The following is a 15,028-nucleotide window of genomic DNA, read 5'->3' as shown; positions in this document are numbered from 1 at the left end:
CTTTCCTTTCTTGCAAAGTACAAGTTACAAGTTACGATCATCTTGTCAAACGCAGCGTTATCTACAACCGAGCAATTGCGTCATACTTACGTCACTTGCCGCTTCTCGAAGGCACTCATTGGACATGAATTCTATTTCCGGTTGATGGGAGAGTGTTGTTGGTGGAATAGCGATGGGGGAAATCTTTGGGTTCACGAGTAAATTGAGTTCGTATTCAATGACCCAGCTGAACGAGCTGCTCGAATACGATGACAAGCTCAATGAAATCGTCAAAGAAATGGACGAGGTAAGTGCGCGCTGTCACCAAGCCCAGGCGAGACTTTGCTGGACTCTCTTCATTGCAAAACGCCTCTCCTTTGTCATATATATATATATATATATATATATATATATATATATATATATATATATATATATATATATATTAATTTCGGCGAATATTTATTGTTTATATTTGTTAATGTTTAACTGTAATTGGAGTGATAATAAAAATCTAGAAATCATGAGCTACAGAAGTGCAGATTGCTCCTTGTTTTGTCTTAAAATGAGCTTCTGTTATGTAACACAATCACGAGTAATTTTGCGGTGTCATATCGCAAAGTAACCCTGTTATTACTGCTATTTCTAATCACAGACTATGCTTTTTTTAATCACAGTTTTTTAAGTATCAAAGGTGGATATTTTTTTAAATGAATGCAGTTTTCATGCTTCCTGGTAGATTCGCGTGACAAGTGTAACTCCATATATAAAAATAATAATAATAATATAAGTAATTAAAATAAATGTGAAACTTGAATAAACCAGAATTTATGTCTGGTTAAGTGAATAAATTGAATATGATGATAACATGTCTTCCTTGTTGTTCTTAAGATTAAATCTGGGTTATAATCATTTTGGATTTGTTGGATGATTTGACCCTGTATGGAATCACTGCCTGATAAATGATTAACTGATGATTTAGCAGCAGAATGTCATGGTGTCACTGCTATTAAATGGCACAATGGGTACATGGGTCACACACTTATTTGTGTCATCTGATCTCACATTTCTTTACATCAAAGAGACGGTACACACACAGTGCACAATCTTGCCAGTTTGTACGTTTTTGTGCAGCCTTCTTTTGTGTTTTGTGGCATTTTGCAGTCTCTATCAACACACCCTAGTGCAAAGTTCACTAGGACAGAGACTATGTGTACTCTCAATCTTCCTGTTGTGGAATTTAATATGTTGTAAAAAAAAAAAAAAAAAAAGTCTTTATGATATTTAAATATTCAAATAGCTTCATTTATATAGCACATTTAAAAGACGATTAAAGACCAAAGTGCTGCACATCATCTCAGTTAAATCTAAACAGGTAAAAGCCCCCAGTTTCTCTCAGGGGGAAGGAATTGTTTTAAAATCTTGAAACACCAGAGTCAGTGGAGTAACAAATTAGACACTATAGAAAAAATTCTTTATAATATGTAAAAAAAAAAAAAAATTGTTTTTTTTAAAAAGTATTTCAAAAGCCTTAGTTCAAATGCTTAGTAAAAGCACTGGTGGGGCTTTAATTCGACTAATTTAACTAAATACTAAATAACTATGTTTTTTTATGTGATTTGTCCATGTGCATCTTAGTCGGATTTCATATGATATTAGATATCATATAGATTTCACACACTTACCTTCAGTTTAATCAGTATTACTAAGATATGATCTAATTAGTAATTAAACTGTAATGTGCTGCTGTCAAGTCTAATATTTTTTAAGTATTTCACAAGTAACAAGTCATCGTTTATAAATCTGATGTTAGGTAAAAACCTTCAAAACATTTTTCCCCAAAGTTCTAAGTCCTAAGTTTACAAAAACATGCATTACAGAACATATTCGAATAAGCCGTTTTACAGAATAAACCAGGAACCTAAAGCAAAACGGAACTACATGTCTCTTTCTGCCAATACAGAGTATCTGCTGTAATGTGGTCTGTCCAGTTATTGAATATGCACCAGTATTTATTTAATTTTTTTTTTCCTCTTCAGAAATATGCTTGTATAACATGTTGGCAATAGAAAATTGGCTCTAATGCAGACACATGATCAGCTACTGAACAGACCCTTTGTGGATTAGTTTAGGGAATAACAGTGCCTGTTTAAAGTTTGGGAAAATTTGTTTTTGAGAGACATATGCATGTTAATGTTGTTTATATGCTACAGACTGGGGAATTAATTTTTGCAAAGTGAAGATTTATTTTGACAAAACAAATATATAAATGGACAGATGTTTCAACAATGTTTCATTGAAAAATCCTCTCTTGGCATGAATAACAGCCTTACACACAGTCTTGGCATCCAGACATTCAGCTGGAATAATTTGCCATTCCTTTTGTAAAACTTGCCAAAGGAATTACTGGCGCTATTGATCTGAATCTCACTAGCAAATGTGTGTAAATTACTGTTAAGCCCTCACAAATGGTTTGAACAAAACTTTAAAGTGTAAACAAAATATTGTTTCAAGGTTCATTGTGCTTTTCTGCTTTCTTATGTATTTTTGTTTGTTCAAAAGTTCAATACTTTTGGCACCAACATAATTGTAGAGTACAGTCATTTAATGTCATACATTATATAGCCATTTATATCTACTCTCATGCTAACTGTGCAATACAATATAATATAATGCATAATATACAATGTAATATACTCACAACCAAGTTTCATGTGCTCCCTGATTTTATTCTTCAGATGCAGGAGATGCAGCAAACTAAAGAGATGACCCTCGCTAGTAACCGCAGTCTCGCTGAGCAGAACCTTAGCCTCCAGCCCAATTTGGAACAACAGAAAATGCAGCTAATCAAGCGCTACTGCTGTTTACAGGAACTCTATGAGGCCTACCAGCTCCGCAAATGCACTCTAGGTTAGTTAAACACATACATATCTTTACAATTGTCAATAGACAGGAAATGTTTTACTACTACCAGTTAGCCATTTAGATCTTGAAATGTTACTAAACATTTTAGGGTATTTCTTTTCTTCTTCTAATTCTTTTTTTTTTTTTTTTTTTTTTTTTTTTGGGTTTATGGTGTTTTTGTTTCTGTTCTTCCTTTTTTTTTTAATGAGTACACACAGTCTGTGCACAAGAAAGAAATATAATATAAATGTAAATAATTTTAAAATAATAAAAATGATCTGGTCCTGAATAGGTCTTAAAATTGAGATAAACAGACAAATAACAAATGACATATCATACTGTCATTATTTATTTTTTTACAAAATAAAAGGGCAAAATGGAAAGGTTTATGTGAAACCTAAAAGCACCTTTTTGACATCCATAGAACTTCAGAGGCCATGTGCTGCTAAACAATTACTCTTGATTAATTAAACTTAAGTAAGTGTGACCACCTTTATAAAAGCCAAAGTTTTAGCAGATTGCTAGTCAGGAGCAGTGTGTTTTAACATAATGCAATGAGAAAAGACATCAGCAATGACCTTAGAGAATGAATTGTTGCTGCCCATCAATCTATGCTAAGTTATAAGGCCATGAAGTCAGTTGGACCCGAAGACATAGCATAGAGACAGTAGGTGAGATGGCAGTGGAGTTTTTAACCAGGTTGTTTAAGATGTTGGAAGGTGAGAGGATGCTTAAGGAATGGAGAAGGAGTTTGCTGGTTACCGATCTTTAAGAATAAGGGAGATGTGCAGACCTGCAGTAACTACAGGGGAAATAAGTTGATCAGTCACACCATAAAGTTATGGGAAAGAGTAGTGGAAGCCAGGCTGAGAGAAGAGGTGACCATCTGTGAGCAACAGTATGGTTTCATGCCGAGGAAGTACAGACGCATTATTTGCTTTGAGAATGTTGATGGAGAAGTATAGAGAAGGTCAGAAGGAGTTGCATTGTGTTTTTGTGGATTTAGAGAAAGTGTACGACAAGAGAGTGCCGAGAGAGGAGTTGTGGTATTGTATGAGGAAGTCAGGTGTGTCAGAAGTATGTGACGGTGGTGCAGGACATGTATGAGGACAGTCTGACAGCAGTTAGGTGTGCAGTAGGAACAACAGACTGGTTCAAGGTGGAGGTTGGAGGATCGGCTTTGAGCCCTTTCCTGTTTGCAGTGGTGATGGACAGGTTGACGGACGAGGTCAGACAGGAGTTTTCCTAGACTTTGATGTTTGTGGATGATATTGTTATTTGTGGTGAGAGTAGGGAGCAGGTGGAGAAGAGCCTGAAGAGGTGAAGGTACACGCTGGAGAGAAGGGGAATAAAACTCAGTAGGAGTAAGACAGAGTACAAGTTTGTGAATGAGAGGGAGGGCAGTGGAGTGGTGCAGTTGCAGGGAGAAGAGGTGGAGAAGGTGGAGCAGTTTAGGTACCTGGGGTCAACAGTGCAAAGTAATGGAGTGTGTTAGAGAAGTGAAGAAAAGAGTGTGGAGCGAATAAAGAAGAGTGGCAGGAGTGATTTGTGATAAAAGGGTATCTGGGAAAGTTTATAGGACTGTGGTGAGACCTGCAATGTTATATGGTTTGGAGACAGTTGCTAAACGACAGGAGGTGGAGCTGGAGGTAGCAGAGCTGAAGATGTTCAGGTTTTCGTTGAGAGTGATGTGGATGGACAGGATTAGAAATGAGTTTATTAGAGGAACAGTGCATCAGAATCAGAATCAGAATCAGGTTTATTGGCCAAGTGTGTTGACACACACAAGGAATTTGGTTCCAGCTGTTTGTTACTCTCAAAAGTACAGACATAAATAAAAACCTATACATGACAAAACAGACACAACAAGACAAAAACAGACTATACAAGACAATACAGACAATACAGACAATATGAGACAGTATAGACAGTGTGGGTAATAAATAGGGATACAGACCAGTAATGTACATAAAGTGTGGGAGTGCATGGTAGTGCAAATGACAGTATTGTGTGTCAGGTATGATGAGAGAGGTTACTATAAAACTTTGTACAGTATATAGAAGCAATAGTGTGTGCAACATATACAGATACAGATAATATATCTGCATGTAGGACGTTTTGGAGACGATGTGAGGGAGGTGCGATTGAGATGGTTTGGACATGTGCAGAGGAGAGACATGGGGTATATCAGTAGTAAAATGTGAGGATGGAGCCACTAGGAAGGAGGAAAAGAGGAAGACCAAAGAGAAGGTTCATGGATGTGGCGAGGGAAGACATGCAGGTAGTTGGTTTGAAAGAGGCAGATGTAGAGGACTGGGGTATGGAGACAGATGATCCGCTGTGGCGACCCCTAATTGGAGAAGCCAAAAGAAGTTGTAGTAGCACCATCAGAGCTATTGATTCTGTACTTACCCTTTTCTCTGCACAAGACAACTAATTTTCTAAGGCTACACTAATCCTGATATATTTGAAAACGGTGTTTTCATCTAAAAATGTTCCTTGTGTACACTATCGCTTTCAATAATTTTCCAAAAGTTGCTTATTTTATTTTAAATAATAGGAATCCCTAGATTCTGATCTATAGTCTAACATCATCTTTTGAAATCCGACTCTAATGTTGTATGTGTATGTCCCAAAAAAACAAACAAACAATGGCCTTTTTGTTCCAAATATTTTTTAGGGGGCTGTGTGTGCTTCAGTCATTCTGCAAAATGCAGCATGTATATAGCTGATCATAAATAACTTGTGTAATGTTATTGCTTGGTGTTTGCTCAGATCACAACTCAGGAAAAAGCTCACTAGACACACTGTTAGCCCTACTACAGGCTGAAGGAGCCAAAATAGAAGAGGAAACAGAGGTAAAATCAGTTTCACCATCAATTTATCAATATTATTCAGTATTTGCTAGTATATTCAGTGTGTACAGTTAAACTAAGTATGTAGCAAAGGCATGTGCAGTACATAAGTTTTCCTGCATTCACATTAGTAATAGGTAAACATTCAGTTTGCACATTCAGTGATTCAGTCCAGCAAATGGTCCTTTCTTAGTTATATGACAATTATGTATGTGGTCTTTTCTTCCAGTTCCTCATTCAGCTTTATTCCTATCTGCAATTATTTCTTATTTGCTATTTTATTCAATATGCTATATAATTGGTGTGCTTATGTTTCACCTAAGCCAGTATGAAGCCTAGCAAGAACATTTTCACTCAGGCTGCAACAATAAATAATTTGAATTTGAAAGGTTAGCTTCAGATCAAGAGGCCAGAATCAACAAGTCATGAATCACTTATTATTTGCTTGTGTGAATGTAGGATGAGTAATGTAAGTTTTGTATCTAAGGGGTCATGAGAGTTATGTGGATAATCCAAAGCAAATTACATTCACACTATTCCTGTCTATTTTACTGCAATACAAGTATTCATATTATTAATCTAAATTACTTCACTGTCATTTTAGAACATGGCGGATTCCTTCCTTGATGGCGATTTGTCTCTGGATGCCTTCATTGAAACTTATCAAAGCAAGAGAAAGTTGGCCCATTTGCGGCGTGTAAAGATTGATAAGCTGCAGGAGGTGCTGCTCAAATGTTATCAAATGCCACAGGTTCCGGTCGAGCACGTTCCATCTCAGACACCCACATCCACTGCGTCTTTCCATGGCCAGGTTAATGGCTCCCCGGGTCCTATGAGGGCAACACCTTCAACTTCAATCCAGCTGACAGGGCAGCAGGGAGCTTTACCCTACCCAGTAACCCCTAACCCTCCTGTACAAATGCCCAGCATGGTGCCATCCTACACAGGTCCACTGACACAGCCATACACACCAGCATTTCCCCAGAGGCCTGGTCTTCCACCAAGAACTGGCTTCATCATGCAGTGAAATAATACTTAAGTATTTTTTTTTTTTTATGTAAATGAATAACCTGGGCATTTTCCCTGTTGCTAAAAAAAAAAAGTGAGAGAGAAGTTTGTATGTAAGCACTTTGGTCTTGTACAGGTTTATCCTCAAGTGTTGGTGGATTATTATGAATTGTTCTTATTTTATTCTTTTTTTTTTTTTAAAGTGTGAAATATTAATTCTGTAGACATATCCACAAAATGGACCAGTTCAGAAGAAATTGAAATTGCTAAAGAAAATAGTCTATTTGTTAAAATTAGCATGAAAGTTAAAACCATTAATTGATGGCAATAGATTTGAAAGATATGCGGTTTCTTCATGTAAACCATTTTTACATATTGAGTAGAGACTGTAGCCAGTTTAATATTTTCAGAAGCACTAAATTACTCATTGGAACTACAGATCCATGTATTTGGAATTTTTTTTAGGGGGGAATGCAAATTATATATATATAAAATGAAGAATTCTGTTATGCAGTGGGTCGAATAAGTATTTAATACACTGCCTATTTCAGGTTTTCCCACTTGCAAAGAATGGAGAAATCTGTAATTTTCATCGTAGGTACACTTCAACTGTGAGAGACAGATTCTGAAAAAAAAATCCAGAAAATCACATTGTATGATTTTTAATAATTAATTTGCATTTTATTGCATGAAATAAGTACTTGATACAATAGAAAAATAGAATTTAATATTTGGTACAGGAACCTTTGTTTACAATTACGGATGCACCGAAATAAAAATTCTTGTCTGAAACCGAAAACCGAAAAAAGGAGGAAAGCAAGGCCGAAAACCGAAAAAACCGAAACACCGGAAGAAATTATGGCAATTATTATTTATTATTTATGGCTATGACTGTGTACTAACCTTACTAAAATCAAGGCATTTCAATTGCATAAATTAATATTAAAGTTTCAAAGAATTAATCAATTATAAATTATTAAAATATTTATTTAAAGCACATTGCAACAATGCACAGGATAAAATAAATTAAAATTTAGTCTTAAATGTTTAACTTTAATGCACTCATGTGTACATTAAATAATAATGTACAGGCCCTCTGGCCTGCTGAAAGGTACAATTAAATATGTTCTTTCATAAAAACAAAGTGCATTCAAAACAAGTGCAACTGCTTAAAGATACAACAATACAACACTATCACTGGGAAACTTCCTGCCTTTTCAAAAACGTCCGCCACAGACGGAGTGCGCATGCTCGGAGGGGTTTTGCTTTTCTGTGCTCTGATATTCAACATAGCGATCGGGATGTATGGATTTCAAATTAAACCCGACGTGGAGAAAGTTTTTGCAGACGATATTTCGTCATTACATGTTTTGCAAATCGCTATCCGTGGGTCTTTCTCAGATATACTGAAATACGTCCACACCGCAGACATGTTGTTTTAGCACGTGCAGGCAGCGGTTTCTGTTTGCGTCATCACAACAAACTGTTTCGGCCGTGTTTTTTCGGTGATCAAAGTCTTTCGGCCGAAAACCGAAAATGCACTTTTGGGCCATTTTCGGCCGAAAATTTTCGGTGGCCGAATATTCGGTGCATCCCTATTTACAATTACAGAGGTCAGACGTTTCCTGTAGTTCTTGACCAGGTTTGCACACACTGCAGCAGAGATTTTGGCCCACTCCTCCATACAGGTCTTCTCCAGATCTTTCAGGTTTTGGGGCTGTCGCTGGGCAACACAGAGTTTCAGCTCCCTCCATATATTTTCTATTGGGTTCAGGTCTGAAGACTGGCTCGGCCACTCCAGGACCTTAAAATGCTTCTTATGGAGCCACTCCTTAGTTGCCCTGGCTGTGTGTTTGGGGTCATTGTCATGCTGGAAGACTCAGCCATGACCCATCTTCAATGTGCTTACTGAGGGAAGGAGGTTGTTGCCCAAAGTCTTGCGATACATGTCCCCCTTCCATCCTCCCCTCAATACAGTGCAGTTGTCCTGTCCCCTTTGCAGAAAAGCACCCCAAAGCATAATGTTTCCACCCCCATTCTTCATGGTTGGGATGGTGTTCTTGGGATTGTACTCATCCTTCTTTTTCCTCCAAACGTGGCGAGTGAAGATTAAACCAAAAAGTTATATTTTGGTCTCATCTGACCACATGACCCTCTCCCAAGGCCATCATCCAGATGGTCTTTGGCAAACCTTAGACAGGCCTGGGCATGTGCTGGCTTGAGCAGAAGGGACCTTGTGTGCGCTGCAGGATTTTAATCCATGTCGGTGTAGTATGTTACTAATGCTAACTATTGACACTGTGGTCCCAGGATCACTGATACTCCACGAGGCAAGATCTTGCATGGAGCCCCAGTCCGAGGGAGATTGAAAGTCATCTTGGATTTCTTCCATTTTCTAATAATTGCACTAACAGTTGTTGCCGTCTCACCAAGCTGTTTGCCTATTGTCCTGTAGCCCATCCCAGCCTTGTGCAGGTCTACAATTTTGTCCATAATGGAGAGGTTGGAGTCTGATTGATTGAGTGTGTGGACAGGTGTCTCTTTTAGACAGGTATCAAGCTTAAACAGGTGCAATTAATGCAGGTAATGAGCAGAGGATAGGAGATAAACTAACAGGTCAGTGAGAGACAGAATTCTTGCTGGTTGGTAGGTGATCAAATACTTATTTCATGCAATAAAATGGAAATTAATTATTTAAAAATCATACAATGTAATTTTCTGGATTTCTTTTTAGATTCTATCTCTCACAGTTGAGGTGTACCTATGATGAAAATTACAAATCTCGCCGTTCTTTTAAGTGGGAAAAATTGAAAAATCAACTAGTGTACAAGTAAAAAAATATATACTAATACCTTTACAACACATATTTCAAGAAAAAAAAAACTTGGATTCAAATGAACAGCAACTAAAGACCCTTTCGATTCAATCTGATTATATTTTAATTATTTTAATTGCTTTTGTAGGATTCTGAAAATCCTGAAAATGAAACATTTCAGCACATATGTAGTTAGTGATTGCAATTCTAAACTGTCTTACTTTACAATTAGATGTAGCACATGAAACATCATTAAACTAGGAACCCATTTGATCCCAATCCCAAACCATTTGTGCTATGCAGCTCTTTCTAAACCATTTCACTGTTATTCCATCCAACAGTGGAACAATAGGTGCTTGTACAAAGTCATGGCAAATTTGTACAGCATTAAATATGTTCTAGATATGGGCAGGTCTCAAAATCTATATAGATAAAAAAAATCCTACTGTATGATACTTGTGTGATTAAATTAGTAATATTGAGTAAGGTTTTGCTGCATTCAATTGAACAGCCATAACTCAAGTGTGCCTTGGAGCAAAGTTTTTTTTTCTTTCTTTCTTAATGTCCGCAAACACATAAGAGGGCGTTACAGTACTGTGTGGTACATTACATAGAACAATAGAACACTTAAGTGTAGTATGTTTTAATTGTTCCCTTTAGTGGTAAACCTTTGAAGTTATGTGACTTTTATAAAATGTTAATTAAAAGAATATCAGTCAAGTCTGGAAATGTTTCAACAGTTTATGACCAAGTTGCCACAATCAGCAACACTTTTGCCCTCTAGTGGAAAAAAGAAATACAATTAAAAACACTCATTAAGACAAATCTTTTACCAAAACAAAGTTGCTACTTAATAAACTGATCCTTTACTAGAAAATGTTATTAATCCTAGGTTTTTTTTTTAAATATATACAATTACGATTAATGTTAGGGAATAACAACTGTGAAGCACATAGAAATGTTGAAACATTTAGGAACAGTTAAAAAAAATTGAATAAATTCACTCAATCAGATGTAAATCCATTTCTCCCCCCATTCACTATTGAAATGACACCAGACTGCTATGACCAGCTTCACTATTCACTTTAATCAAAAGAATAAACTATTTTCTGGTAATGTTGCAGGCACATTTATAGTTCATATTTTAAATTGTCCGCTGTTCATCTTTTACAATTCTAATCAATGTATTATAGGTGTTGTATTCTGATTTATAAACCTTTTTTTTTTTTTTTATTTACACTACTGTTTACACTTCTGTTGCAAAATAGTAAATCCAACATGAATAAAATGTAGTAAAAATGTGTCTAGTGTTTTATTCCCCCCTTTGTGCACCCAGATACCTCTGAAGGTGTGCTGTGGCAGATTATAGCAGCAGATCCCTTAAATATAGTAAGTTATAAGGTTGTCAGTGCAGAAAAAATTAGATGACATTGAGACAATGTTGTGCATGTGGATTGCATTAAAAAAATAACTGTACATGTTAACATTTGTTTATTTGTCCAGCACATCCCATATATGCAGATTAAGATTAAGATGTGGGAAATTCAAAGGCAACACCTTGAACAGTGTTGAACAGGAGTTTTCATAGCAGAACATTGCCCAGAGCTTCACGCTCAAGCTTCACAAATTTTAAGCTTTAATCCTAAAGGTCTAGTTGATTCCCATAATGAAAGTGAATATGGGGATTAGGATTGTGTAATCTTGTCTAGCACACATCACCTTCAGGCATTTATCATATTTTTTTTTTTAAATTGCATGAATTGGGTTTAAAATGACACATTGCTTCACTGAAGCAATGAATGCTATTGCAGATACTGTAACCAGGTATGTGCAGTTTTAGCAGCAATTATTTTATATGCTGCTAGCCCTTCCAGTGAGTCTGCTTGAGAGAAATGACAAATATACTGTCATAGATAAGCAAGTCTGTAGAACCAATCATAGACACATGTTTGTAGTTGAATCATTTTTAGATTCAATAAACAGGGGAGTGTCTAATTAGAAGTCAAGAAGCTTTTATTGTCATTTCAACCAAATATAGCTGAAAGAAGAACACAGAGCTAGGACTAAAGTAAGTGTCCTCCCCACATAAAGTGCATCGTGTGCAACCTGGTGCAAACAATGCAAGACAAGACAGTGTAGGACAAAACAGAAAATAGCACCGCCAGTAAACCCACTATGTTATACAGTACACAGGGCTGGCGCTAGCTTAGGGCAGAGCAGGCAGTTGCCTAGGGCCTCAGGTTGGAGATAGGGTTCCCAAAACCCTAAAAAGCATATACACTAGTTCACGAAACAAGACAGTTTAAGACTAGGCTCTTTGATAATAACTCACTCATGAAGTGATACCAGTTAATATCATTATTTAAATGTGGAACCTGACCCTCTGAAGAGATTGCATTAGAAGATTTGGTACCCGTGATGAACAAAATCAAATATTTGTGCATACTGATCTAATGGCACACAAACGAATGCATCCCATGGGAACTGCTAAGAGAGAAGCTAAACAGGCCTGCAAAGAAAGTGCAGCTCATGATGCAGTTATGTGACCTTTCGTCGTATATATTTTATTATAATTTATAATTATTAAAATAAACAGAGCCTTATTATGCCGATTTGCATCAGCACCATTTAAAGATGGATTATTCCGAAGTTCAAAACAGTGCGAGTGCTGTGACTCGTAAAATATTTTAAATTCACTTATGGATGATGCTTTGAACCCAACCATTAGGGTTGCACAAGCCAGTGCTGGTCTAAAGCCCGGATAAATGGGGAAGGTTGCATTAGGAACAGCATCCAGTGTAAAACTTGCCAAATCAAATATGCGGATCACAAACCAGAATTTAATACCAGATCAGTCGAGCCCCGGGTTACCAACAACTGCCACAGGTATTGTTAGCCAACAGAGTACCGGGGGAAATTGGGCTACTGTTGGATGAATAAGGAGATAAGATAAGATAAGATAAGATAAACCTTTATTCGTCCCACAGTGGGGAAATTTCTATGTTACAGCAGCAAGACAAAGAAATAAAAATAGATGCAAATATATATAAAAAAGAATATACAAAAAAATAAAAAACAAATAAAAATAAATAATAATAACAATAATAATAATAATAATAACAACAAAGAAATAAAAATAAATGCAAATATCTAAAAATAATATACATATACTACAATACCAGTATATATACAGTACAATGTAATAATACAAATAGGAGAAAAAAAACAAAAGTACGCTTTTTAAGTCGTTTTGAGGTAGTATTGCACGTAAATTGCACGTAATATTGCACATAATATTGTACCTGATTTGTTTAATAATATTTCACACAGATAAAGTTATTGCACATCTTAAAAAGTAATAGCAGTGTTGTATGTTGGTGACTGGTTTTACTGGGAACAGCTTTGGTTGTATAGTCTAATAGCAGCAGGGAGAAAAGACCTTCTGTATCGCTCCTTCAGACACTTGGGATGTATTAGTCTGTTACTAAAAGAGCTGCTCAGCGATGTAACGGTTTCATACAGGGGGTGGGAGGCGTTCTCCAGCAATGATGATAGTTTTGTTACCATCCTCCTTTCTCCCACCTCCTGTACAGTGTCCAGGGGAATCCCCAGGACAGAGCTGGCCTTCCTGATCAGCTTGTCTAGTCTCTTCCTGTCTGCAGTAGATATGCTGCTGCCCCAGCAGACCACTCCATAGAATATGGCTGAGGCCACCACAGAGTCAAAAAAGGTCTTCAGTAGCTCTCCCTGTACTCCAAAAGACCTTAGTCTCCTCAGCAGAAAGAGTCTGCTCTGCCCTTTCTTGTAGAAGGAGAGGAGAAAAACATGTACAGAGACAGGAGGGAAAGGAGAAGTGTAGGAGAGTGGAGGTTAGGGTTGGTACTTTAAATGTTGGTACTATGACTGGTAAAGGGAGAGAGGTGATATGATGGAGAGAAGAAAGGTAGATATGTTGTTTGTTCAGGAGACCAAGTGGAAAGGGAGTAAGGCCAGGAACATTGGAGGTGGGTTTAAACTGTTCTATCATGGTGTTATTGGAAAGAGAAATGGTGTAGGGGTGATTCTGAAAAAGAGTACAGTAAGAGTGTAGTGGAGGTGAAGAGAGTTTCTGATAAGGTGATGAACATGAAGCTGGATGATTGGGCAACTACTGCAGAAGTGATAAGGAAGACAGCTAGAAAAGTACTTGGTGTGACATCTGGAAAGAGAAAGAAAGACAAAGAGACATGGTGGTGGAATGAGGAAGTCCAGGAGAGCATAAGTAGAAAAAGGTTGGCAAAAACAGAATTGGGATCGACAGAGAGATGAGAAAAGTAGGCAGGAGTACAAGGAGATGTGGCAGCAGGTAAAGAGGGATGTGACGAAAGACAAATAAAATGCGTATGAGGAGCTGTATGAGAAGTACTATACACTAAGAAGGGAGAAAAGGATTTATACCGATTGGCCACGCAGAGGGACCAAGATTGGAAGGATGTGTTGAAAGTTAGAGCAATAGAGGATGGAGGAATGTGTTGACTAGTGAGGAGAGTGTGTTGAGAAGATGGAGGGAGTATTTTGAGCAGCTGTTGAATGAGAAAAATGAGAGAGACAAGGTTAGATGGTGAAGCAGGAAGTGGATAGGATTAGTAAGCAGGAAGTTAAAAAACACGATTAAGAGGATGAAGAGTGGAAAGTTGTTTGGACCAGATGACATACCAGTAGAAGCGTGCAGATGTTTGGGAGAGATGGCAGTGGATTTTTTAAACAGATTGTTTAACACAATTTTGGAAGGTGAGATGATGCCTGAGGAATGGAAAAGGAGTGTGCTGGTACCGGTTTTTGGGAATTAGGAAGATGTCCGGCCCTGCAGTAACTACAGAGGAATAAAGTTGATCAGTCACACCATGAACTGATTTTAAGGGAAAGTTTGTAGGACTATGGTGAGACCTGCGATGTTGTATGGTTTAGAGACAGTGGCGTTGAGTAAAAGACAGGAGGTGGAGCTGGAGGTAGCAGAGCTGAAGATGTTGAGATTTTCATTGGGAGGGATGAGCATGGACAGGATTAGAAAATTTTTTTTAGAGGGACAGCGCAGCGAATGTTTTGGAAACAAGGTGGGGAAGGCGAAATTGAGATGGTTTGGACATGTGCAGATGAGGGACATGGGGTATATCAGTAGGAGAATGCTGAGGATGTAACCGCCAGGAAGGAAGAAAAGAGGAAGACCAAGGAGGAGGTTCATGGATGTGGTCAGGGAAGACATGCAGGTAGTTGGTTTGAAAGAGGCAGATGTAGAGGACAGGGTGGTATGGAGACAGATGATCCATTGTGGCGACCCCTAAAGAGAGAAGCCGAAAGAAGAAGAAGAAGAAGATGTATGACGAATTTTAGCTGATTGACTGTACATTGACATTGTGTCATCACTTTCAAAATACTAACGAAAAAGTAAAAGTTTGTAAATAAAAACAGCAATCGCAGCTAGGTGGCC

At 37.4% G+C, this 15,028-nt stretch overlaps 1 protein-coding gene across 1 annotated transcript; it reads left to right on the top strand.

The window, feature by feature from the left end:
* The first annotated feature begins 124 nt into the window (after nucleotides 1-124).
* Nucleotides 125-7,390, top strand: vps37bb (VPS37B subunit of ESCRT-I b). The gene is made up of 4 exons (XM_046861382.1): nucleotides 125-286; nucleotides 2,718-2,889; nucleotides 5,659-5,741; nucleotides 6,343-7,390. Exons 1-4 carry the CDS (start codon nucleotides 173-175, stop codon nucleotides 6,763-6,765), a joined length of 792 nt encoding a protein of 263 aa, XP_046717338.1. The 5' UTR covers nucleotides 125-172; the 3' UTR covers nucleotides 6,766-7,390.
* Nucleotides 7,391-15,028: the final 7,638 nt, after the last annotated feature.

This window comes from Silurus meridionalis, chromosome 11, assembly GCF_014805685.1.
Source record: "Silurus meridionalis isolate SWU-2019-XX chromosome 11, ASM1480568v1, whole genome shotgun sequence".
Classification (NCBI taxonomy): domain Eukaryota; kingdom Metazoa; phylum Chordata; class Actinopteri; order Siluriformes; family Siluridae; genus Silurus; species Silurus meridionalis.
This window is presented reverse-complemented; position numbering and strand designations above follow the sequence as displayed.

Excerpts from the sequence above, each read along its gene's own strand:
- vps37bb (XM_046861382.1), top strand. The coding sequence starts at position 173 with ATGGGGGAAATCTTTGGGTTCACGAGTAAATTGAGTTCGTATTCAATG. Across the intron at positions 287-2,717 it reads TCGTCAAAGAAATGGACGAG|ATGCAGGAGATGCAGCAAAC; the intron begins GTAAGTGCGCGC and ends TTTATTCTTCAG. Across the intron at positions 5,742-6,342 it reads AAATAGAAGAGGAAACAGAG|AACATGGCGGATTCCTTCCT; the intron begins GTAAAATCAGTT and ends CTGTCATTTTAG.